General features: G+C 45.6%; 1 protein-coding gene across 2 annotated transcripts; it reads left to right on the forward strand.

Moving 5' to 3' along the window:
- Window positions 1-172: 172 nt before the first annotated feature.
- RIPK4 (receptor interacting serine/threonine kinase 4) lies at window positions 173-24332 on the forward strand. 2 transcript variants are annotated; one of them, XM_054188857.1, is made up of 8 exons: window positions 173-364; window positions 8275-8566; window positions 16438-16586; window positions 17414-17463; window positions 18545-18703; window positions 19673-19779; window positions 20300-20552; window positions 22138-24332. In XM_054188857.1, the coding sequence occupies exons 1-8, from the start codon at window positions 180-182 to the stop codon at window positions 23313-23315; spliced, it is 2373 nt and encodes a 790-aa protein (XP_054044832.1). In that variant the 5' UTR covers window positions 173-179; the 3' UTR covers window positions 23316-24332. The 2 variants fall into 2 exon arrangements, with proteins under 2 accessions (XP_054044832.1, XP_054044833.1); XM_054188858.1 differs by lacking the exon at window positions 173-364 and adding an exon at window positions 3418-3529.
- Window positions 24333-26867: the final 2535 nt, after the last annotated feature.

Here is a 26867-nt window from a genome sequence, read left to right on the forward strand (position 1 = left end):
CCGGGATGACGGGTCCAGCCCAGGAAGTGACGCCACTCCCCCCCCCCCCCCCCCGTCACACCTGACTCACCTGGACGGGCGGTGACGGTAGCGGTGCCGGGTGGTGGCGGCGGCGGCGACCGAGAAGGAACAGCAGCGGTGGCGGCGGCAGGAGCATCATCATCATCACCACCATCATCATGTCCCGGGAGCCCGGCTCGCCCTGGGGGGCCATGGGACTCCTGAAAACTTTCGAGGAGAGCGAATTCGGCAGCTGGGAGAAGATCGGCTCGGGGGGGTTCGGGCAGGTGTACAAGGTGCGGCACCTCCACTGGAAGACCTGGCTCGCCATCAAGTGCTCGCCCAGCCTGCATGTGGATGAGAAGTAAGGGTGGTTGGTGGTGGTGGTGGTGGGGTGGGAAGCATTTTATCCCATGGGAAAGACCCCTCTCCGGGCAGCCTGGAGCCCTCGGTTGCCCCGCGGCACCCCGGCTGCGCGTACGCGCAGCCGGGGAGCCGCGGGGCAACCGAGGGCTCCCCCTTAGTAGCCCTACTTACCACCAGCGACAACGGGAACGAAGGTTCTCACCAAACGCCGGGCAATTAAATATTCCCTAAGTGGCCTTTGCCACACTTCAAGCCAAGAGCAGCCTTTTTCCTTCCGTCGTACCCCTCCTTCCAAGGTGTCATTTGGCCGCACGGGCTGCGGCATGGGTCTTGCTTGATTCCCCGGGAGCCATCCAGGGAAAAGCATTCGGCCCTGCCCCTGGTCGCGCGTGTATCGGCTTGCGCTGAAGCGTTAATGCCTGCCGCGGCTCCAAAGGTCGTGGAAGGCAGCGCCGGATGGGAGGTTGCAGGAGTGGGAATGCCGGATGGGATCCCCGGGGGCTTCCGGGGATCAGTCATCTCCATACCTTGCAGAAACCCTATAGCCTGCATTTTGCATTTGCAGACGCGTTAGTCGCGACTCCCGTGGGGCAGATGCTGGTGGGGCAAGTGGGGGGCATTGGGGTGCGGGTGCCGCAGCCGCGGGCGTTCCGCCTTTCAGGAGCGGGTGCTGAAAGGAGACGTGCTGGGAAATAACGTTCTCCAGCTTCAGTTCAGGGCCGGCGCTTCTCCCTGCCTCTGCCCAGGGTGCGTCCTCACTGGGTGGTCCAGTGAGGAGCCGTCTTGCGTGTGGCAGGTAAAGATACCGCATGGTGAGAGCCTCCTCCGGCTCCCCTGCCATCTGTAACCAGCTGTGGCCCGTGGTGGAGGATGGTCAGCTACGCTGTGCTCGTGCCATCTGCGTGTGGTGGGGGCCGATCGAGCGCAGCTCTCCTTCCCAAGGAGAGGAAGGCTGGCAGAGGCGTCTTCAGAAGCATCCTTCTGTTTTGAGGGACAGTAGTGATTTCCCAGCAGGTCAGCCTCTGCGCGGAGGGAGGCGAAATGTGGCCAAGTCGGGTTCATGCAGCTTTTCCAGCTCCATCTTGGTCTCTGGGATCTCTGCCAGCTCACGAGCTGATTCTGCAGTTCGTTTTTTTTTGAGAAGTGGGTTGGTTCGGTCACAAAAGGTTTCCCTTGTTGCCATTCCTGCAGGAGGAGGGAGATAAACGTTTGTGAGCCCATCTTCTGCAAGATTACTAGGGCAGTGGGGCATCTTGCCCATTATCTGAATTGCTGACTTTGGCTTATATAGCATAGTAAATAAAATAAAAGCGATCCTTGTTTAAAAGGGGAGAGGGAGAGTTTAATATATGCGTAGGGTAACTGTGCTGTCTGTGGGTGACACAGAAAAGACCTCAAAGTTGCCGAGGGTGTTTTATTGGGTTAACCTGCGAGCCCTCCTGCCATTAAAACTTCAAAGTAGACTTTAGACTTGCTGCTTATTGAGGCCTAATAAAAATTGCATTGTAGCTGACTGATTTTGCAGTTAAAATTAAAACAACTCTTAAAAATAAGCTAGAACACTTGTTATACTCTTCGTTTGCAGAGTGCATTTAGAAGTTTACTCAAAAGTTAATTTTCAGTCAGAGAAGAAGGATGCTGCCACCTATTGTAATGTGAACAATTAATTTTGAGAGTTTCTACCAAATCTCTATATTAATATCTTCAATGAGCAATAGAGAACTGCCTGTCCCTCCGTGGCTGTGAGGACCGTACAAACATGCAGTGCAGTACACAGAAATGCGTTCGGAATTTGGGAACTTTGAGGGCGTGGGGCTCTTGCAGCTCCTGGTTCATTTTGACGATCCAATCCTCGAAACACTAATTTATTTCTTTTACTGCAGAATTTGTGTTTCAAGTGCTTAAGGGGAGCATTAATTAGAAGTTGGAGGGTCTCTGGCCATTGAAATGGCTGTTTCTGCAAAATAAAAGCTAAGCTGAATTTGTACATGCTTCTCCTTTGGTTCTTAGGCTGCTCTACCAAACCCCTTTCAGTAGCTGATAACGCTGCCCTCTCCCCCCCCCCCCCCCCCAAAAAAAAAAAAGACTTTTCACCCGAAACTTTTCTAAATTGTGCCATTCCAATGGTGGGGTGGGGGGCACAGACAAAATAAACCACTACCTTTTTAGTTTGCAGGTTGGAACAAGCCTGTGTAATTAGATTGTTAATCCAGGATATTAACTTGACTAGCCGTTTCTTGGAACTCTGTGAAGCGGCAGAGTTAGTGGCATCAGAAATATTAACTGAAAAACACAGAAGTGCTTTTTTTATTATTTATTTATTTGGTACCACATTAAAACCCTGTTTGTAATGGCTTGGTGGTAGTAGTACTCTGTATACAGTCTCTCTTACTGTGTTTCTGCAGACAGTAAGAGATTTGAAGTAATTCCCTTGGCAATTATCGCAGCATAGAGCCAAGTGGCCTCAAGCAGAAGAAAAACTGAATGTACAGCCAGAAGTGTTTTTTACCTTTAAGCCCAAGCCCTCTCAGGCGATCAAGCCAAATTCCATTCCTAACACCTTATTTGCTCCCACTTTCTGTCTCCTGAGATCACATTTCCCGCATGTGACTCAAGATGCTCTCAAGATTGCTATGAGGACAGGCTGAGAGAGTTGGGGTTGTTCAGCCTGGAGAAGAGAAGGCTCCAGGGAGACCTTATAGTGGCCTTCCAGTACCTGAAGCGGGCCTACAGGAGAGATGGGGAGGGACTCTTTATCAGGGAGAGGAGTGATAGGACGAGGGCTAAACTGAAAGAGGGGAGATTTAGATTAGATATTAGGAAGAAATTCTTTACTGTGAGGGTGGTGAGGCACTGGAACAGGTTGCCCAGAGAAGCTGTGGATGCCCCATCCCTGGCAGTGTTCAAGGCCAGGCTGGATGGGGCTTTGAGCAGCCTGGTCTGGTGGGAGGTGTCCCTGCCCATGGCAGGGACTAGATGGTTGGAACTAGGTGATTTTTAAGGTCCTTTCGAACCCAAACCGTTCTATGATTGTATAAGATGGGGAGGTTCAGTGTAAGCCGGAATAAAAGAGAGTGTGATCCAGAAAGGTGGAGGAGCCTCTCCCCCAGGACTTGCGGCGGAGAGCAGCAAGTCTCTTCTCTTTACTCTTGTTGGCCAGAATGTAAGTATGGTCTGGAGGAAAAGGGTGGTGAGCTCAGAGAGTAACCTGGAAGCCTTTGTGGATTTCTTATAGCTGAACGTAAACGTGCAGGCTCCAATGAGTATGAACGATGTAACGGTTCCCAGAGAGGTTCTTCAGGGCTCTTCTCTGGTGGGGGTGACTACAGGGTGTGGAGGTGGAAAGGTCTGCCTTCTTGATTGGGAAAAAAAAAAAGAGCAAAGCCCTACATGTCCCTCTGCAGGACCTGGATTTAGGAGTGGAGTGGAATTTAGAAATTCATGAGGTTTTAGAAATGCCTTGCTGTTAGCGGATGTTGCATTTATTTAGGTGACGAAGGTGAATGAATGTCTGTTCTGGCGGTCCCTGGATGTGTAGGTAGAACTTAATAACTCAACTTGTGCCCCTTAAAGTGTAGGGGCGAGCCTAGCTGTCTGAGTTAACCTGTCATCCCCTTGTACCGGGGCTGTGCAGCAGAGGTCTGTTAGCAGGGCTGAGATCTGTGTTAACCTGAAAGAAGGGATTTTTCTTCCTTTTTTTTTTTTTTTTTTTTCTTTCCTTTTCCCCAAACATATTCTGCCCTGGCCATGCAGTGGTTTTTCTTTTCTTCTCTTACTCACATTCTTCTCTCAGGACCAGCAGCGTGAAGGTCATTAAAGAGGTACCCTGCAGAGCAGAGGTCACGGTATGCTCTTAAACATCTGCCGTGGTGCAGACGAAAGAGCCCCTGAAAGAATTACGGGGTGTTGTATTTTTGTGGACCCCATCTTTCAGCGCCTGCGGCTTGCAAAGAGGTGACTGGCGTTCCCCGCTGGAGAGCAGCGTCGCTGTGCAGGGCTGGGAGGAAGAAGCCTGGCTGCTCTCTGTCTGGAGGTGGTTCACAGAAACAGCCCCATTACGGCTTTTCAGGGCTTTTTGATTTTTCTCTGGAGCACCTTTAAACTGCTCTGTCTCAGACTCCATTAAGGAAATGTGGTGGTAGTGGTGGGGGAATATAAAGCTGCAAGGACTGCCTTGTGAGTTTAAAGTTGTGCTTTTATAACACAGTGTTATCTTTAGGGCATAAAGATTGGATACATGCAAATGTGGATATAGTCGTAATTCTTGCTGTTCTTGTGGCAGGGTTTGTGGTACAAGGGTTGGGCCCTGGGGAGTGAGGCGGTGGGCAGGAGTAAGGCCCTTGTCTCTCCAGGAGAATCCAAAGAATGTGGCCTTATCCGTTCGGGGTCTGACTTTGAGCAGAAGCAGGCAGCTGTTTTGGGGATGTCGGAGGTCCCTCGTTCATGTAATGCTCCTGATTGCTTTGAAAATGGGAGATCTGTCATTGACTTCTCTGACAAAGATGCTGTTTGGCACTGAACCCAGTGCTAGATCTCTTGCTGTGAATGCCCCCGTCCCCTAATACTATTACGGGGGAAAGTGTACGCACCCCATGATTTACATGAGCTCGGCTGCCCTGTGTGTGAGCTTTTTCTTTTCCTTTTTTACTTTTTATAACTATAATGTTAGGATATATTAGTGGAGGGGAAGCGGAATGGAGCCAAGGTGCTCAGGGAAGATAATTCTGACTCTTTAATCGTGTAGGTGTTAAATAAGAAGCTATTATAACAGAGGCTAGTCTCATGCCTCTTGACTGAGAAACGTCCTAAGGAGCTTTTCTTTTCCCCCACTTAGGAGGGAGGTGTTTCTTGGTGATAGTGCCGCGGAGTAGTTTCGAAGCACTAGGAGTAACTGAGCAGCAGCCCCCCCATCCCAGCGCTTACTTTGATCTGTTAAACGTGAAGGTGAAGGATACCTACAGCATCCTTTGTCGCAGCTTTACCACTTGCGCGTTGAGGTGATGGGCGCACTGGGAACACCTAAGGCTGTGCTGAGTTGCCAGCAGCGCCCTGCGCTGAGGGGAAAGGGAAGGGAAAGACCTTTCATCTTTGCCTGATGCAGGAGATCTTGCTTTAACGACCTGTTTGTGTTAATACGATTAATGCAAGTGCACTCTGGCACTTGGCTAATGACCGAGTTGCATTTTGTCCCTCTCTATTTCTTTTGTCTTTTTTCCTTTTCTGGTTTCTAAAGGTATTTGAAAACCGACATGTCTTCCTGGCTGTACCAGGTGGCTGGCTGATTGAGTTTTGAATGCTCTGGGTATGGGAAGATGCTAAAGGTGGCAATTGTTGTGTGGGGGTTTTATTAAACAGGCAAATTAGATAAAGGGCCCTTGCCTGTTAATTAGTCAGTTAATTCACTCAACTAACTGGGTCTGGTCCAAGCAGAAAGGGAGCTTTTTTTTTTTTTAAAAAAAAAAAAAAAATTCATTGAAACTAGAACTTCTCTCTTCATTGGGGAAAATGCCCCATTTCCAGCAGCTGATGCCTGTCATTTTGATGATGCTCTCTGAGGCTGTTGTCAGCCCGGGAACCCCATCCCCGGAGTCTAGTGGTTCTTGTTAGGCTGTAGCTGTTGCTGGGTTCTTGCCTTGCCTTGGAGGGCTCAGACAGGTACTTTACATCCCTGACTCCAGAGCTCAGCCCGCCGAAGCCTGGTGAATTATGCTGGCTATGCATGTGGCTTGGGGGCAAGGAGTTGGTTGCATTATTCATAGGCGCTCCCTTCCAGCGTGCCAAAGAGCAAACTGGGTACTTGTCTACAAAGGCAATTATTTCACAAGAAAGTTGCTGTAGGGAGCAGCAGGAGCCAACATGGTTAATAGAAATTATTTCCCTTATCTTTTTTTTTTTTTTTCCTGCCAGTGTGTATGTCCCTCTTAAACCATTTTTCAGCCTAATCTTGCCTCTGAAATAGGTCTGCTGCTTCTTGCTGGGCTAGACTCGCCCCCAGCATGAAATGTTAACTGCATCGGGTTATTGCAGGCTGCTGCAGCTGGTGAGGAACAGGCAGCAGACGCGTTCCCAACCTTGTCTGGGCAAACATCAACTCTGCGCTTCCCGCAGCTGGTGAAGCAGAGCGGAAGGGGATGGGGCCACAGGAGTGTCCTGATGCACAGGAGTCTAAGGGCTCAATGATGGCTCCCAAAATTGCTCCCACGTGGGAGTGCTGAGGGTCCCTTGCAAGCCATGTTTCACGTGGGTGGTGTGTGGTGTCCCCTGGGTCATTCGGGCATCGGCGAGGGGGACACGCAGGAAGGGGAGACTTTACTGCGCTAAGGTTGGACTTGGCTTTTCTCTTTTTAGAAATGGAGAGTGCTTCTAGCTGGCCTTGTATTTTAAAAATAGTAAGAAGTTTGATTGAGCTGATAGCTCTGCCATGGCAGAGGCTTCCCTGGTGGTGACTGGCATCACTTCTTAGTGGCATAGGGCACAAACTGTGACTGGGTCAGGATCGGTCCTCAGGTGTTCTCCAGCTCTCGGGAACTGGCAGAAGGGGCAGGCGACAGAGCTTTCTGCCTTGCCAGGCTACGAGCATCTTTCTTCTCATCACTTGTGGCAGCCACTGTGAACGTGCTTGCTGAGCTTTATATTTAAACCCTGATGTCTTCCAGAAAGGCTGGTCAACTCAAAACGCTTGGGTGGGTAGGAGAGTGTCAAATCAATGTGTTGGTTTTTTTTCCTTTTAAAGTAGGACTCTCTGTTTACCAGGTGTCTGTGTTAAAACTTTGTCGTATTACTTCGGGTACTGTTCTCCATTAAATAGTGTACACGCCTTGGGTACATTACAAGGTCGTGTAATAAGAGAGGTTCTGTTCAGGAAATATTATCTATCTGACCTCCCTCTGTCCTCTTTTGTGAACCGGTGGGTGGCAGCAACGGAGATGCATCAGTACCCCTGGCCCAAAGCTGCTCTGGGTACTGCCCATCATCACTAGTAATGTAGCTTTTGACGGAATGAAGGTTTTTTTCACCCATCAGGTGTGGCTCCTCTGTGGGGGCACAGTCGGCCAAGGGAGAGGACCTTTGTTTCCTCTTGCGAACGCGACTCCCGGCAGGTTGGCCGTGTGCGAGGTGCAGAAGGAAGGCATGGCAATTAAGGGTCTTGACCTGTGAGGCTGCAGCTTGGCCTGAGTAACGCTTCGTGCTCTGTGGGGTCAGGCTGGAGTGACCCGTAAACAACCCGGGGGTGCTCATTACACGTGCTGGCGCTGGGACTGTTACATCACCGAAAATGGCATGCTGGGAGTTTTCGGCATCCGCTGGAGCTGAGTGAGCATGGTATTGGAGTTGCTAAGCCTGGGTTTTTGAGGACGAGGAGACTCTTGCTGGGTCCCCCCAGCCGCAGCAGGGAGCTTGCTCCCCTGAATGGTGGGTCCCGGGGGTTCCTCTCCCAAGGCCGGGGTCTGCGCACCGGCAGCCTGCGCCGGGCAGGGCGGCTGAAGCAATGCCATCCCTGCTCGCTCCTGATTAACACAGCCTTATGACTCACAAAAAGTTAATGACTTTAGCCCAAGGAGTTACAGCGGTGGTAAATCTGGGCACCGCATGTATCGTCCTCGTTCTGAACAGCACAGCATAAACATCAAAGCGGGGGGGACGGGCTTTACGCTGGGGATATTTGCGCCACCGAAGTGTGCAACTCGTCTGTGGCTCAGCAGCTGTGAGCTGCCTGCCATTAGAAGTGTAAAACAAAGTTAGCAACTGTGGAAATACGCCTGGAGTACAGGCTGATGAGATGTAGCGTGGTCATGAAAGCGATGATCATGAAGCGCGGTGTTCAGTTTCATAAGAAACTTTTTGTGCACATTTTGGGGGGGAAGAAACAGCTACTCCATCCTTCACCGTCTGTTCTCTTCTACCCAGGGAGCGCATGGAGTTACTGGAAGAAGCCAGGAAGATGGAAATGGCAAAGTTTCGCTACATCCTTCCTGTTTATGGCATCTGTAAAGAACCTGTTGGCTTGGTCATGGAATACATGGAAACGGGGTCTCTAGAAAAACTCCTGGCTTCAGAACCTCTGCCCTGGGAATTGCGCTTCCGAATCATCCATGAGACAGCTGTGGGGATGAACTTCCTGCACTGCATGTCCCCTCCACTGCTCCACCTGGACCTCAAGCCTGCAAACATCCTGCTTGATGCCCACTACCATGTCAAGGTACGCATTGGGCACTCTATACCAGGGACCCACTTTTGGATATTCCTGCATGGCTCCTGCCAAACTCAGAGGCCTGAGAGAAACCAGCAGCATTCCTTTTGAATTAGAAAAACGCCCAGCAACCCAACCTCTCCAATCCCCAAACTTGCCTACCTGATTTACGCATCATTTTGTTACAACTTCTATTGAGGCTGAGTTAGGGAGCTTGTGAGAACTCTCTTGAAATTTTAGGAGGGTGCTAGTGTAGTGGACTCTGGTTTTGATACCTAATGGGCCCTGCTATAAATTTCCTTGCAGTAGGATCATGAGGCAGATGAGAACAGCGAGAGAAAAGTAGTGTGAACCTCTAAATCATCTATGCCACCTCCACAGCTTCAGTGGTAACCTTGTTCTGTCTAGGTGTTTCTGGCTTTGTACACTCCACTAAATACCCAAATCTCATTTACAGCTGGAGTCCAGAGAAGCCTTCCTGGAGGCAACTCATTTTCTTCTTTCATTTACTCAGAGCACATACAGTGAAGAAGTATCTCTGTCCTGACTGCTTATGCATACCAGAGGTCACTTAAGGAAATTTTTGTGGCTGTATCAGCATGAAATTCTTTTCGTTATCCATTTCCAGAGTAAGCTAGCAAAACTTGTTGGCCTTCTCTGTTGGAGGTTCTGTTTTGACAGCTGGACTAAGGCGGTTGTGCTTGCTTTCTGATCCTTTCTTTTGGAGAAGAAAGGGACTAACATACGTATTTTTCCCAATTTTTTATTTTTTTTTCCAAATCAATGGCCGAACTTTTCACCTTAGAACTGCAGGCTTAATCATCCCGGCTGGCTGATATAACTCAGTACAAGTGGTCCTAGATTGTAATTGGTGCCATCATCCATCTGCTTCATTTTCCTGTCCCCCTCAAACTGGCCAAATAGCTTTGGCCTGTACCATTCTAAAAATGACGTTTTCATGAGATGAAAACACCTCTCCTGTTGTCAGGAAAGGGTTGGAGCCGTAAGAGGTGTGTGCCTCTAATGCAGTCACACCTGTGACGGTCTCAGCTTTTTTACTAGGCCTCTTAGTGGTTCACTTCTTAGAAGGAATTTCTGGAATAAGAGGCATCTATGGCGGTCCACGGTATCATGACTGGAACATCAGGGTTTGAACTGTTAAAAGTATATTCTTACATGTTGGTGCTGAGAGGCCGTCGCTAAGTATTTATTTACCTAAAGTTTGTGCTGGCTTGCATAACTTCTTAAATTCCTAATTCTTGACTCATCCATGAGCCAAGATATGAAGGCTGTATTTTTCTCACTGTTTCAGGAGGTTGAAATGCTGCCTGATATTCTGCCTACTATGCAGCCTACGTTGGGTGGTGATGTAATACAAGGGGCAAAGTGCAAAATGTTCAAAAAGGAGAATGTTTCTGGTGAGGTCACTGTTGACATGACTAAACTGTTGCTACTTGCTCTGTAGATGAAACACATGAAGGTCTTCGGACCCTTGCCGTTAAGTTCAGAAAAGAAGGGTCTAATCCAAACCTTTTTCCAGCCAGCAGTCTTTTACATCTGCAGGCGTCTTGGAGGAAACCCCTCCAAGCAGCAAAGCAGACATAGGAACCTATATGCAAAATAAGAGATGTACATATTCTGTGAGGTGCCTTCACTTTAAAAATGTGGCCCCAAACCTTCTTTTTGTGTGATGTGAAGCTTGTAATTAAGTGTCAGACCCTGCAGCTTGATTGAATATGCTTGATTTTCTTGCTGGAAGGCTAATAGAGCTGATGATTGAAGTGTTTTTACTTTTTAAATGTCAGTGTTAATTTAGTAGGTGACCTGGCCCTAATAGAATCCTAAGGTGAGTGAAGAGATGTTGCAGACTGCAAAAGAAGAGTTTGGAGGTAGGGAGGACTTTTATAAACTGTTTGCCCTTGAGCCAGGAAACAGACAGTTCTTCCAGTGGAGCGCATTAGAAATGCTTCTGTGCCGTATTGCTAGTTAAATGGAAACACGCCCTTCTTCTTTTACGAGCACACCACTTACTGTAAAAACCCCAAGTGAGGATGATGACTAAGGCAGCAGTGTTGTACAGAACTTATCATCAAGTGGGTGCCTCCATATCATAAAGCCGTCTCCCGCGCATTACATAAGTGTGTGCCGAATTTTTTTCTTGGGAGGATAATTAAGAGGATGGGATCAGCCCGAGCACTGAGCAGGGATATTAGATAGACAGATATTAACTTTCCAAAGGCATGTTGGGGATTCCTTGGTGATTTTGAATATATGTCTATAATATGTACAATGCAAGGTAAGGCTTTGCTGGTTTTTGGAGGATGGATGCATGCATGCGTGCCTCCTCCCTGGCGAGGGGTGGTGGTGGAGCTCACTATTGACAAGAGCCTCAGCTGGGAGCTCCCTTCCCCTCCGTGTCCTGCTCCATCATGGTTGCCTTAGGCAGTGTGGTTTCCTTGGGAGGATTATTTCATACCCAGACAGGCTTTGCTAGCCAGGATCAGCATGCATTTGTTTTTTTCTTTAATTTCAACCTGCCGCTTCTATTTGTACCAACAAGATCCCTCCCTCCCCATTCTCCAGTGTTCCATTGATGCAGCCTTCTGATACTTATGGGCTGCTTAACATCTAGTTTTTGCTTAACTGGACCGTGTCTTATGAGCCTGTTCTGCAGCTCTCCTGTCCTCTGTAAGAATTCTGGATCTCTCCCCTGAGCTCCCTGAGATGTGACAATCGCTGGCGGGGAGCTGCTGCTGGGGAGGCAATGCCGCGTTAGTTTGCTCGTTCCCGGCTCCGATGTGATCTCTCTCCAGGGCCCTCAGTAGGAGAATACACACAAACACACACACACACTCACGCCGTGCCGTGGAGTAATCTCGTACCCTAACTTGTTGCCAGCTACCGTGCCCGCCATGCTCTCTCTGTTCTTGCTTCCCAGGTTTCTTATCTTCCAAATCTCATAGTTAAGAGTGTTACTTTTTGTTCAGGTATTTAAAATGAAGTCAACCTGCAACTTAATACTTTCGGGCAAAAGCATTATTTGTAAGTTCTTGTTTCTTTTTCTATCCAGCCTGGGTTTTGCTGCTCCTCATCTCATCGTATATATGTATATATACGCACACGCTCGTGTATATACGTGTGGGCATACACGCAGGGGTAAATCCCACCAGTTACTTTTCATCTCCCAGATTTTGTTTGTAAGGAACTTGAAGCAGGCTGAGCTGGTCTCAGCTGTGCACTGCTTTGAGCTCACTGTAGTTGCTTTTGTATTTCCCCCTGCCCCAGGGCTCCAATTTAAAACAGTGTCAAGAGTGAAGTTTGCTGCTGCTGTGTTGTTCTGTGCTGACGGTCTTACTGAACATGGACAGGTTTCCCCCTGTGGTCTTCACCTTTATTTGCTTCGGCTGAAGAAGGGGCCGCAAAATTTCTGCGTGTGGAGTTAGAAGCCTAGTTACAGGGCAAATTCGTGTATCAGAAAGCTTCTTAATGTAGGTCGTTAACTGTAGGTCAAAGTAATACCCAGAGGCCAGGCTGGTAAAGAGCGGTTGTCTCACTTTATTAGCCTAGCTGATGTAGTTAACACAGCCACTTCTTTTTATCAGCTGCAAATGCTCTCCTGTTATTAGAAATGAGAAGAGGCTTTGTTGTTTTGGGTGTCCCTGCTCCCTCTTTCCCACCCCTCCTGATCAAGGTTTCCATGTCGGGCTGTTGTTAGGTGGCTCTTTAATCCCAACCAACAAAGCTGGTTTTCACCTTGATCAGTTCTCTAATTGATCTAATTGTGGTGGCACAGGGGAGGGAGCAAGACCATCCCTGTCACAGTAATGTAGATTTATGATGGATTAAAATGGATGTTTGGCCGTGGCTTTGGTTTCTGCTGCTTCTGAAGAGAGCACTGCAAACATCGCACCTGAAACAGGTTTTGAGGATTTGAAGTTTCAGGGCAGGCTGGAAAAGGATGGCAGTACAGTCTGTTTCAGAAAGACTTCTTTTAGCACCTAACAACTGAAGTGTGTTCATAAACACTGAAGTAAAGACATATGTTTGAGGTGCGGATGCTGGTCTGTCTACTCTTGGAATGAATTTTTATTCCTAATTTTTACTAGTCAAAATCTGTGCCCTATGTAAGTCTCTTAAAAATTTCTGGCATTTCTTAGAGAACAAAATTGAAACAACCAGCATTTCCCTCTATCCCCAGAAAAACAAAGAAAGAAGGCCAGCACCCCCCATGCCCCAAACACCCAAAAACCCTGCAGACAAATGTGGTGGCATTCTCAATATCCAAGTGCACAGAGACTTTGGACAGAGACAAATACTGGATATGCCAGCAGTGATTAAAAATTAATCTGATGGCTTTATTACCTATTTGATGAAGAAAACCTTTAGGTGAACTCTGTCCCCGAGTCCATTGTAGTGGGTTCTTGAGTCTTATTTGCAGAAAAATGACATGCAGTGTCAGAAGCCAAGCGCACGCTTCAGGATGGCCTGTCGGGAATCATCAGTGAAAGCACCTTCCAAGTGCTAATTTTATTCCTGGGAGCTAGATCCCTGCAGTGTTTGGGAATAGTTTGGGAACTTTAGTAACCGTTGTAGTTAAGTGAGCATATCTACTATTAAAAAAAACCTAAACCAACCAAACAAATAGGAAAAAAAAAAACCAACAACCAAAACCCAAACACCACCCCGCTCCCCCCCAAAAAAAACCCCAACATCCCAAACCACCAAAACCCCTCCAGAAAATAACTTGACGAGCTCAAGCATTTAAAACTTTGCAAGTGAGCGTTTCGAGTTTTTTTTACAAACTGGATTTGAAACATCCACAAATGACAGAAGCAGAGAAAGAGCTGTGTGCGTAGCATACTCCATTTAAAACAAACAAAAAAAGAAAAAAAAATCTTTAGTTCATGGAATCTCTCAGTAAAGTGAAGTGTTGCTGGGAAGTGAGCAGGAAAACACGTACAGCTCCCCTCCCCAGCTGCTGCTCACGTGTGTGTTCTCATGCAGACATTTTCAGAGCAGAGATGGAGCGAGCTGTCTGAACACGAACAATCCCACTGTCTGCGTGGGCTTTGACCAATGTTTTTTTTTTTTGTTGTTTTGTTGTGTTGTTTTTTTTTTTCTCTTCTTCCTACCTCTTCACCGCCTGTTTTGCATGAAGCAGTCTGTCGCCTCCGTGTCTCCGCTTAACTCTTGCTGATATTGGGTGTGCTTTTGAAGCATGGTGGGATCCGCCTGAAATAACTGATGTGAGGAGTGAGATTAGGGGTTCTGTGGGATCGTGGGGCAGGGCAGATGCCGGGGTGGGCTGCCAGGGCTAGTGGGGATGCGGAGGAAGAAGCGGCGAGGGTTGCTCTGCTTTCACTACCTTCACCAGCCAAGGGTGCCTTGTATTGCAGAACCAGGTACCTGGCAAGCAATTTAAAGGCAAAATAGGTACGTTAAATGGCCGCGTCTTCCACCCACTGCACAGTTCCCACTGGTGTTTAAAGAAACTGCATGACTAAATACGCTGTGCAGTGTGGAAAATTTACCCCAAAGGAACTAATAAAAGCCACAAAAGCTGTCTGCAGAATCTTACTATTTTGTTGCAGCCTGGAAGATAACAACTCTTCAATTTCCACTGCTTTCTGCAGAATTTGGTATGATTGAAGCCCTGCTCTACAGATGAATTTCCTCTTAATTGGTATAAAACCAAGTCCTTCATAGTAGGTAGGGGTGGGTTCACGAGGTGAAGTCCTTGCTAGCCTGGGGAGAGGGGTATATTACGGACCTTTGCTTTTTCTTGGTTTAAAGAGACTGAGACCTTTTCTGTCTGGCGTGCTTAGACTCCTGTCTTAGCCCCTAGCCTTAGATTCCCGCAGTGTAGCTGGTGCCTCTTAACGCAGGAGTGTCGCTGTGCTGTCTGCATTTCATCTTTATTTCTTAACTTAGGCAGTAGGAAACCCGGTATTGTTTAGACAAAGAGGAAGGTGTATTACTTTTATTATGCCTTCATGCCATATGGATTTCTTGAGGTGTATACAAGCCTCTGCTCCACGTTAATCAAAGGATAGCAGCGCCTCGCCGGGTCGGATCTGTTCAGACTTGCAGCAGTCGGTGCGTTTATTAACCTGACACCACGGGCTTGTGCGATGTTGGGGTTGTGCTTTTGTTCTCCCGTGGAGTGCTAAGTGCCCCAGAGTCCTGCAGCACTTCCTGGGGCGGTTGATTCAGCTCTTCCCAGGGCTAAGCTGGCTTGCGAACCTGGTTTTCTTGAATCCTTACTGCTTTCCTGGATTCCAACGCTCGGCTTGCTGAGGAGGCCAGCAACCCCCTTCCGAGAGTGTAGCCCTACAAGCACAAGAAACTATTCCTCCAGATGACTTCGCTTTTTTCCTTCCCCCCCCCCTCTGTTATTCTTCTTTTCAAGTCATTCCCACATTACCCTACAGATTTAAGATACAGGTGGACAACAGGTCAAATATACCTGTGTGCTAAAGTACAGGCCTCGTACAGCTCCTGAGAATGCCTCTGTCGAGTGCTTTGTGCCTGGGAGAAGTTCTTCTTGAAGCTGGTGTTGGTCGCTTTGTTTGGTTTACGGCAAAGGGAGATTCCTAGCATTTGAAGACTGATGGCTGTGTAGCCTGCCTGTTCTCCAGGAGGCCGAAGCTGGCAGCAGTTTTCTCCCTTTCCAGTAACGGGTGCATGTTACGGCTGGCTTTGTGGTATCTTTAGGCAGAAACTTCTGAAAGTGTAAAGTTGGAGCCTATTTAAAAAGGGAAGAAAAACAAAAAAGCTTTTTTTAATTATGCTTGTTGTTTTGAGGGAGAACTTTCTCAAAGGAGAAGCTGTGAAGATCAAAAGGGGAATGAGTCATTGAAAAACCTGAGTATTTATTAGATAAAAAGAATATATAAGTCGGGGGGGCGGGGAGGAAATCTTATCTAACATGTAGACAAAAATCAGTGGGCTGAGTTGTCCAAAAAGACTTGACTTTTCTTGAAATTTCCACTTAGCATAATAGACATTTTTGAGCAGTGGGAAATAAGTGAGACAAAGGAAATTCCTTGCCTATCTGTTTGCTTGATGATTGGTATGCCTTTGAGAGCAAATGAATGCATATTTGTTTGACACTTCAAATTAAAGTGGAGGTGTGTTTTCCTTTTTATAAACTTGCTGTCACTTGTTTAGTTCACTTCAGCTGTGTTCACTGCGTCACTGCACCAACTTGCCGTATCTCCTAGTTGCCAAAAAGAATTCCCTGTGTGGGTTTTTGGTGTGTGTGTGTGTTTTGGTTTGGGTTTTTTGTGTATTTTTCTTTAAAAAAAAAAAAACCAACAAAAACACACAAACAAAAAGCCCCAAACAAACAACAAACTTTCTGTGTCTCTGGTGTTGGGCTTCGTCCTTGTTGGTATGGTCACTGTAACAGCGATATCTGAAAGAGCAATTCTCTTGCACTCACTGCAGAGCTCATGGTCGGAAAACAGGTGCTCAGAACACTGAAACGTAACATACAATGGGAGGTTACGCAGGGAAAGGGGGTGGCAGGACCAATAATTACATTAAAGTGTAGTTTGCGCTAGCTAAATTTGACTAGTTTCAAATTACAATAAATTGTCTGACTGTTTGTTGTGTTTGCCATGTAATGGGGTGACATGCTGCTGCTTGCAAAAAACTGCTTATACTTTATTTTTTTTGCTTAACCATAAAGCATTACCATAGCGTAATTCTTCCAGAGATGGTTTCTTACCTTAGTATTTCTGAATGGCAGCTCACTATATTTTGGTGGGTCATCCTGTTACCTCTGTCGTTCTCTACAGAAAATTTTTTGTTAACACCTCCAAAGTCTAACGGTAGCGTGAACTTTTCTTCCCCTCTTCCTCCTCCGTTTTTTGCAGATTTCTGACTTTGGACTTGCAAAGTGCAATGGCTTGTCCCATTCCCATGACATCAGCATGGACGGCTTGTGTGGCACAATTGCGTACCTTCCTCCAGAGCGCATCAAAGAGAAAAACAGGTGTTTTGACACCAAACATGATGTGTACAGGTCAGTTAACTATGAAAACACTTAGAAGCTCTTTAAGTAATGCTGTAAAATGAGCCCTCTTTCTGGTTCTAAAACCTAATTGAGCATGAAAACCCTAAATCTAGTTTGAGCCTCATCTTGCAAAGGGTCATGTTTGCTTCGCTTTTTGCAATGTCTTTATAGTGTAGAGGCCTTTTAACGAACTGCAGCCGATCCTGGGTCTTGAGCATTATCATTCCAAGTAACACTTATTTATTAGTAACTGGCATGTGAGGCAGCCTGCCCACCTTTAATTTCCCCATCAAAAGGTACATCCTGACCTACTTTTCGAGTCTGTGACAAAATTCTTAGCTATCTTCAGTGGATTTCATCACTAGGTCTCTGTTTCTTCTTTCATGGTAAGGTTATTAGGAAAAGGAAATCATAGCTGTAGATTAAAAGATGTGTCATATTCTCAATGGAATGTATTTCTTTAAAGATGTCTTGCAGGGTAGAAGTATTAAATAAAATCCACGGTAACGCTTTGCTGCTCTCTGATTTTGTCAGTGTTGGTGTGGAGTAGTTGGTAAATATTACCAAGAACTCAGCAGCCTCCAGCAGGTCCCCGTGTTCACTGCCTCAGGTTCCTCCCTGCAAAAACTAGACTTTCAAATCATGGGTCTCGGCTGCATCTTGCTGTGTGTGTTCATCAGCTGAGTTAGATGCAGAAGTGAAGGACAGGGAAAGAGAATTTAGGAAAATAAATCATACTTCTGTGAGTTTTTTGGCACTTTTGTTATTTGTTTGGGTTATGTATTATTTTTTTTTAAAGCTTTTCTAGAAATTATTTTTTTTGCCTTTATTTGTAGCTTTTCCATTGTGGTTTGGGGAGTTCTTACACAGAAGAAGCCTTTTGCAGGTAAGTTTGATGTTTTGTGGGTTGTGTTGGAATTTTTTCCTTTCTCCCATTGTTGAGCACGCTTCCTGCCCCACCAGCCCCAGATTACAGGCATGTCCTCCAAATTCCTAGTTTTGTGTGGCAGATGCTTTTAAGCTCGGAAATTCTGATCACGAATGTTAAGTGCTTCTTTGTCCTACATCATGAAAGCAGAACCCATATTGCTGCAGGGGGCCCTAGTTGCACCTCTTTGCTCCTGCTGGAGTTTGCTGTACGGACCCAGAGGAGCGTGTGGTCTGCGCAGGCTTCTGGCGCATTTGCAGCCAACGAGGAGCAGCGCAGAGCAAAGCCAAGTGGGAGTCGACTGTGCTGTTTTCAGAAACAGCTTCCCTATAGAGAGGTTCTGTAGTTTATTTGTAGATTGTAGGTACTGATTTGTTCCTTAAAAAAAAAAAAAAAAAAAAAAAAAGCAGTCTGCGAGAATGAGCCTTGTTCCACCCCACAGTAAATGTACCGATCAACAGGCAGCTATTTATTCTTTATGGCTTTTCCTGGGTGTATGACTAGCCCATGTATAGCAAACATGTTTGAACACGTTCCAGTCTACTATTAATTTTTCTCCAAGCGAGAGATCCCATTTAGCTCAATGGTTGACTTCAGAGTCAGGAGCCACATTACTGCCACTGCTTCATTTGTGTGCTTCCTTCACCTGCGTGAAAAGTTCAGGTACCTGGTCTACCTACAAGCTGTGGTTCAGTTCTCTTACAGCAGATATGGAAATCCAGAGAGAGGTCGCAAAGAACTGTTTGAGTTTTTTTTCCTTGGTTCTGTGTCTTTTGTGGGTGGAAAAAGAACACAGTCACTTACTGGCAATTGTTTTTAACTGATAAACGGGAAGTAGGTGTTACTGCATTGACAAAGGTATTATGGGAGAGTAAGAGCAACTTCTCTTTTTTCCCTGTTGATAAAAGAAAGCACTGTAAATCTAGAAAAAAAGGCATGAAAACAAAGTTTCAGCCTAAATACACCGTTAATGTTCTTAGACAAAAGAGAAATCTTCCTTTTGCTGGGAGATCTTAATTTGTGTGCTTTTGCTTTACAGAGGAAAACAACATTTTACATATTATGGTAAAAGTAGTTAAAGGCCACCGCCCAGAGCTACCTGCTGTTTCCAAATCCAGGCCTCAGTCATGTAATAACTTGATCAAACTGATGCAAAAATGTTGGCAAGATGATCCTGGTGAACGGCCAACATTTCAAGGTAAGATTTCCTCGTAACTTGGCTGCCCATTTATTCTTCTATGAGTCACGTTATTGCTCAGGACTCTCTTAATCCTTGGGGTAAATGCTGTGAACCTCAGTGACAGAATAAATAGAGCACATTGTATGGTCGAGACAATGATACAGGCCAGTTATTCATTTGGGGAGGAAGAGATTATCTGGGGACAAGTCTGACCATGACGGTGCTATGTAAACACATCAGGAATAAGGACTGTACTGAACCAGTTGATCCATTTAGCCAGAAATTATGTTCATTTCTGACTGTGTGTATGAGGGCATATACCGAGCTGGAGTTGTTGCGGCTTTCACCATACCAAAGCGTTGAAGGTGCTGCCTCTTGGCACTTGCTGTTGTATGCTGAGAAGTTGAATTGTTTTCTTGTAACAAAACAATTTGTATGGTCATTTTTCTGCCAATAAAAGGCAACCCTGGTGAAAGGCTTGAACTCACCCAATGCACCTGTTATGAATTCAAAGGTGCAGAAGGATGTAGCAAGTGCTATCTCCAGGTAGCTTCATTTAGCATTAATTAATGGGAGATATTTGCCTCTTCCTTCTCCCCCCGGCCAAACAAGGTATGGGGACTGATGGGAACAGGGATCCCATCTTTTTAAAAACATATGTCGTAAGTCTGCCAGCAGTAGGCTGGTTCCCATTTCACAGTCCAGCAGCGTAGACACCACATAACGTCAGTCTGGTCTGAATGTGAAAATGAATTGTTGAGTCAACCCTATGCACTCTTTGCTTAGCTACACACTTGTACCTCCTGATGAGGTGCTAGATGGAATAGTCAAAATTGGAGTTTTTCTCCCACAGTATCTCAAAGCTGTTAAGCTCTAATGATAGATAAAGGCAGCAGGGCATCTCAGGAAAGTCTCCTATTAAAAAAAAAAAAAAACAAACCAAAAGCCAAAAAACCAAAACACCACCTTCTCTTGCTTTCTTCAAAGAAATCACTTCAGAAACAGAGGCCCTTTGTGAGAAACCAGAAGATGAAACAAGAGAGATGATAACTCAGGACCTGGACACCAAGAATTCCCCAGAGCAGCAGCCTGAGGTATTTTCTCTTTCCGTCTCTTGTTCAAGGGCAGTAGGTTTTGCAAGGAACAGGTTCCTCTGTGACCTGTAACTCCGCAAGCAACCTTCTCTTTGCCGCTTTTGAGCACCTTCTTGCCTGATAGAAGTGGGTCTTGGTGAAGGACTGGAATGCAAAAGTGACAGCAGATGCATGGGCCATCTCAAGAAAACCTCAGCGCAGGACTAAGTGCAAGTGGATCTCAGCCTGCTGAGGGAGAGCAGGACAGTTAGGAAATAAAGGCTGGGACTATGTGGGTGTGACTGATCTTAAAAAATGCTGTAGACAGAAGAGCCGTGTGGCTTTAGTGTCTGTGCGAGTACTGATGAAAGTTGCCCTCCTGCATCTGAAAATTTTCAGTGGCCTTATTCATAGGCTCATTTAATACAAACAGTGCTTAAAGGCTACCTGCAAACAAACAATCTTACGTTTCTTCTTGTGGTGTCTCATGCTCAGTTTTCTTTACTGACCTTTCTAAAATGCTTGCGTGCTTCTCTTGAAGGGGATGTCTGCGTTATCCCAGCCGAAACAGGAGCCTGCTTTACCGTCAGTTAAGGATTACAGTCTCTCAGAGTTGTTGTCCCAGCTGGATTCAGGGATTTCACAGACTATGGAAGGCCCTGAGGATCTCAGCCGCAGCTCTTCTGAGTCCAAACTTGCCTCCAGTGACAAGCGGCTTTCGGGAGTTTCATCTGTAGATTCAGCTTTCTCATCCAGAGGCTCCCTTTCCCTTTCCTTTGAAAGGGAGAGTTCAGGTAATGGTCAGGTTTTTCTTTGTTGTTGTTTATTTTTATAGTTGTTTGGACTGGGGCATGGGAGTCAATGAGTTGGAGAGTAGTCACACAAAGAATAACATTCTGGAAATCACTGTTAGCCTTGCATTCTCTTCCTGTCAGCACTACAAATTTGTTTACTGGAGGTAGTTATTTAAAAAAAAAAATTAAATGAGGTGGTTCCCAAACATAATAAATCTCATTTACTTTTGAAAAGAAGTGACCTGAATTCCCACCAAAGCAATTGCAGAATCAGTCATGTAAAGTTGGTTGGAAGTGAGGTCACCTAGTCCAGCATCTTGCTCGAAGTGGGACTAAAGCCAATGCCTGGTCAGGTCACCTGAGTTTGTGGCGTTTTCAGTTATACTAAGCCTGACTCTGAGCACCGCTTTTTTTTTTCTTCTTTTTTTTTTTTCTTCTTTTTTTTTTTTCTTCTTTTTTTTTTTTCTTCTTTTTTTTTTCTTCTTTTTTTTTTTCTTCTTTTTTTTTTCTTCTTTTTTTTTTTCTTCTTTTTTTTTTCTTCTTTTTTTTTCTTCTTTTTTTTTCTTCTTTTTTTTTTCTTCTTTTTTTTTTCTTCTTTTTTTTTCTTTTTTTTTTTTTCTTTTTTTCTTCTTTTTTTTTTTCTTCTTTTTTTTTTTCTTCTTTTTTTTTTCTTCTTTTTTTTTTTCTTCTTTTTTTTTTTCTTCTTTTTTTTTTTCTTCTTTTTTTTTTTCTTCTTTTTTTTTTTCTTCTTTTTTTTTTTCTTCTTTTTTTTTTTCTTCTTTTTTTTTTTCTTCTTTTTTTTTTTCTTCTTTTTTTTTTTCTTCTTTTTTTTTTTCTTCTTTTTTTTTTTCTTCTTTTTTTTTTCTTCTTTTTTTTTTTCTTCTTTTTTTTTTTCTTCTTCTTTTTTTTTTCTTCTTTTTTTTTTTTCTTTCTTCTTTTTTTTCTTTTTTTTCTTCTTTTTTTTTTTTTCTTCGGGTTTTTTTTTCTTTGGGTTTTTTTTGAGAAGACTCAAGCCACCTTCTCAGCAGCCCCATCAACACTGTAATAAAGACCCTCACTGTTGCGCACACACCTCTCCCTTTTGAATCCCATGCTGCAAAAACCAGGCGTCTGTTTTCCAGTTAGGCAAACAATGATTAGCGCAGGGAGGTCAACCACAGCATCCTTACATCTTCTTTTCACAAGAAACAGAATAAGAGTAAGTGGGGCTCCAAATCTGACCTGAAATTGTTCTGAAACCACTGCAGGAGGCGGAGGGGGGGGTTTCTTTGCAGTCAAGCCATTGCTGAAGCCACCAGATACATTAACAATGGCCAAGTAAGCTTTGACAGGTATCAGAATTGCGATGGTGTCTTTTTCATAGAATCGTAGAATAGTTTGGGTTGGAAGGGACCTTTAAAGGTCACCTAGTCCACCCCCCCTGCAATGAGCAGGGACATCTTCAACTAGATCAGGTTGCTCAGAGCCCCATCCAGCCTGACCTTGAATGTTCCCAGGGATGGGGCATCTACCACCTCTCTGGGCAACCTGTTCCAGTGTTTCGCCATTCTCATTGTAAAAAAACTTCTTCCTTATATCCATCTAGATATTGGTACTACAGACATACAGAAGAGAAAGCTAACGGAGGCCATTTTATCTGGAGATACCAGCAAGCTGATGAAGATCCTCCAGCCTCAAGATGTTGATATTGTTTTAGATGGGAACTCCAGTCTTTTGCACTTGGCTGTTGAAGCTGGTCAAGAAGAATGTGTCAAATGGCTTCTCCTGTACAATGCTAACCCTAACCTCACCAACAAGAAGGGATCCACCCCTCTTCACATAGCCATTGAGAAGAAAGTTAAAAGCATTGTGGAGCTGATAATGGCTAGGAAAATCAATGTTAATGCCAAAGATGAGGATCAGTGGACTGCTCTTCACTTTGCTGCCCAAAACGGGGATGATTTCAGCACCAAAATGCTGCTTGATAAGAACGCATCCTTAAATGAGATAGATTTTGAAGGCAGAGCCCCCATCCACATAGCCTGTCAGTATGGCCAAGAGAATATTGTGCGGATCCTGCTGAGAAGAGGCGTTAATGTGAACATCAAAGGAAAGGATGACTGGGTGCCACTGCACTATGCTGCCTGGCAAGGTCATCTCCCCATCGTAAAGCTCCTGGCCAAACAGCGGGGTGCAAACGTGAATGTGCAGACCGTGGATGGAAGGACCTCGCTACACTTGGCTGCTCAACGAGGGCACTACCGTGTCGCTCGCCTTCTCATAGACCTGGAGACAGATGTCAACATACGGAACGCGCTCTTGCAGACTGCTCTCCACATAGCTGCTGAAACTGGCCACACAAGCACGTCGAGGCTGCTCCTTAAACATGGTGCAGACATTGAGGCAGCCACAGCAGAAGGATACACCGCTCTGCACTTGGCATCTCGCAGCGGCCATTTAGCAACAACGAAGTTGCTGATAGATGAAAGGGCCAGTGTTCTAGCCAGAGGCCCTTTAAATAGGACAGCGTTACATCTTGCTGCAGAAAACGGGCACTCTGAAGTAGTAGAAGAACTTGTCAGTTCAGAGAATATCAATGTTTTTGACAGCGAAGGGTGGACAGCTCTTCATCTGGCTGCACGAGGAGGGCACACAAAAACAGTTGAGGTTCTTCTGAAGCATGGGGCGCACACTGACATGCAAAAACCCACATGTCAGACCCTGCTACAGCTCCCTCAGCAGAGCAGTAACAGCTCGGTTACTGTGTTGTTAAGTGACACTTAAACAAAAGGTACAGAACTTGCTACCTTTCTGTGCGGTGCGAGAAGGCTGCTGGAGCTTGACTCATGAGGGCCTTCTCCAGTTGTGCAGTGCTCATCAGCGGTGTCAGCTGATGGACTGAGGTGCAACCAGCAGAAGCTACTTGCGTTTGAGTGTGCGAGTGAGAGCGCACATGGACTAAGGCCAGATGTAAGGCTAAGAGCTGGAGTCTGCTATGCCGTGGTTTTAGCAGTCATTCTGCATGTGCCTGCCCTGTCTGTGTATTGACATTCCTCTTCCAAGGATGTTGTGAGAGAAGGATGCAACTTGTGAGTTTCTTCCTGCTTTTTTTTTTTTTTTTTAACGTGCCAAACTAATTTAAGAACTAACATTTTGCTTTTTTTATTTTCCTGCCCAGCCAAAAAAAAAAAAGGATGGCATAGATTCCTGATTTATTGTAGTGATCTATATTTTAGGCTGAAAGCCTCCAGCGTGAAATAAACACAACACAAATCTGCTTGAAATTAAAATAAGAGATGAGGAAAGGGCTATTAAGAATATAGTTACTCGCTATTCACATTTCAGGGTCAGAAGTTACTCTGTTTAACAGAGACATTGATTACAGATTTCCCTGTACTCGAAATTGATGAGGCAGACTTACTAACAAGGTAGGATCCCGAAAATACATAAGCAGAAATACAAGCTTAACACTGGTATCTTCATATACAGTACCACCTTGTATGTATTCTAATATCAGTAACTGATCTAGGTGCTTAGTGGTTTGTCTTAAATTAAAATGTCAAAAGCTAAAATTCATACTGAACTGTAACTGGATGGTATATTCTAACACCATTATACCAATTTGCAAAACAATGTTTGGAGGGGCTGATGACTAGATTGATATACTGTGTATATAGTATTTCTACCTGTTGTATGCTTTTTTCTACTGAAGAAAATAGATTGCTTAGAGTGGGTATGTTTTAATACACCTTTTATTTTCACTCTTTTCAAAGTTCAAATGTGATGTGTTATTAATAAAAGATTGTGTTCCATCTCTGTCTGTATTTTTGTAGTTGTTAAAGCAACAGAAACCCCAGTGCCCAGCAGCAGCACACAGCTGTAATATGTTTAATGATGTTGAAGCCCAAACTGTTGACATGTAAGGCTGTCCTCAGATTTACATTCCACTTAGCTTTCATACAGAAGGTAAGGAGCTTGAATGAATTGGAGGTGTTAATTATAGCATAAATTCGTAGTCTAAAACCCCACATAACCTAGTCTTCAGGTGCATAACACATTGCTGTACAACTGGGATGCTTTGCTTTTATGCTGTAGCTGGTGGGCTGCTGCCCACACAAGTACCTCGCCTCTCCTTGGTGGTGGTGTGTTCCTACCACGCTTGCCATGGAGCAAGCAGCAGTGTCATGCTTTGTTCCCACCTCCCCTGACAAGAAAGCTGCTCCTGCTCCAGACCTTTTTTGCACATACCTGATGGCAGTGATATGAATGCCAGTGCTACCTCAGTATCTGATTTTAGGAGGCAAAGTGCTCCTGTTGGAATCTAGCCCCATGAAAGTCAATACTTTCTCAAAAAACAAAAACCAGCCTCCTGTTATTGGAGATGGTAGTGGCTGAGGGCGATAACGAAAGGAGAATGGGTGCTTGCAGAGGGTGCAGGAAACCTGCTGCTGTTTGATGCTGTTCCTGGCTCCAAGTACCTGCTTGCAACTCCCCTAGTTCAAGTTCTTGAATTTCAAGACAGTTCATTGACTGCCTAATGAAACTGTATTAAAGAACAGATGGCGAAGCCATGTTCATGCCAATATACAGAGGTTACAAAGCAATATACGGCTTACCGGAGCATGGCAGTCACAGCAAGCTTCCTAAAAGTGCTGACACTGAAACTTCTCATTAAACAACCAAAACTGTAATTTTCTTGCTGCTTCCTTCAACTTCTTTTGAGACCAATAAGGTTGTCATGTTTCATTAAGCGGGACTTAATCAGCCTCTCTTTATAGCAAATTCAACCACAGACCACTTTTAGTCTCTCAAGTCCTGTGCCACAGTTATTAAACACTTGGCCTAGCCTAGCACACACCATACCCTTCTATTTCAAAGTCCTCCAAACAGTAAGATTTGAGGTACTTTAATTCCAGTGGTATTTGCCTGAACTGCAAAAGAGCTGTAAGACCAAGTACCAGCAGTCTTGCACCTCCTAATAAAGGTGGTGCATGCCAGCTAGGCAAGGGGAAAGTACACTTATAAAATGCTTTTAAAACAGCTCAAGCACTGCTTCGCCAGTACATTCCTTCAGTGCCTAATAATAATAGCACATTAGCTTCTAATTAAACATGAGGCCACACTCATGAGTCTTGATTTTCCATGCCATCTTTCACAATACCAGGCACCAGCTATGCATTACATAGAAGGTAATGCAGCTGGTGCTGGAAAAAAAAAACAAAACAGCAAAGGGATTGCAATGACATGCTGCCAGTACTGGAGTGGGTATTTGTCTCTGTGAACCAGCCTTCCTTGGGGGCAGGAGGGGTGAATGGGGGTGCTAAATTAGCACTAATGCAGCAATTACAAATTATTGTTTTGTGAAGGTCTCCTGCAGGTGACTTTCCTGGTCATATGTGCCCTCCTCTGACTTAGCTGAAGTCCTAATTGGGCTGCTGACCTAAAGCTTACAGGCATTTCTTTGCCTCTTTCCAATCTTAGCCATGTTCTTTAAAAAATTGCCCCCAAAATACACAGAACCATCTAATGGCAATATCAGGCTTTGTTACTACTTACCTATCAAAAAAACCCAAAACCCTCTACCAAATGAAAAAAAGAAATCCCCAGACGCAACAGTAAATGAACACTCGCTATCCTTTGACTTCTTTTCCCCAGCTGAGTTGGCAGGTTGAACTCAGCTGCCCCAAGTCTGAAAGGAAACCTGCTCCCCTCCCCACACCACCTTCTGCCAGCTTCCCTCCCTCGACTTCAGCTCGTGCCCTGCAGCAAAGCCGAGGCACCGGTGTGAACCAGCTCCAGAGCCGCGGGCTCTGCCCACTCACCCCTCCGGCTCCAGCCCTCACGCAAATCCCTAAAACGTGCCCAAAATCACCGCACGCTGGGGAAGCGGCTTTGGGAGGTAGTGTGAAGGCACGGAGGGCTCCACGGAGCTGAGCCTTGCTCCAGGTCCCCCCATGCTGCCTGACTGCTTCCCTGGCAGCAGAAAGGGCTGCAAGATGAACATCACCTCCAAAATCAGGTAGAGGGTCCTTGCAGGGTTTCTGCGTTCACCGTGCTCGCCCACTTCCTTAGGGCTTCTGACCGTGGCCCCAGGTGGCTATTTCAGCGCAAGGAGTAACGAATGTAGGTAAAAAAACATAAAATGAAATGGTGTGAGTGACCATAATCTTCAGCTTTTCATCTCCAGCCGTGGTTTTTCAACCTGGGCTCTGCCTGCCTGCCTGCCTGCAGTGGGGGTAGTCGGGGCTGGTGCCGGCTCCCCATGTAGGAGCCCCATCAGCGGGGAAGGTGCCTCACACTATCCCTGTTCCTCGCTCCTCCATCCCGGCCTCCGTC

Source organism: Rissa tridactyla, chromosome 1, assembly GCF_028500815.1.
Source record: "Rissa tridactyla isolate bRisTri1 chromosome 1, bRisTri1.patW.cur.20221130, whole genome shotgun sequence".
NCBI lineage: Eukaryota > Metazoa > Chordata > Aves > Charadriiformes > Laridae > Rissa > Rissa tridactyla.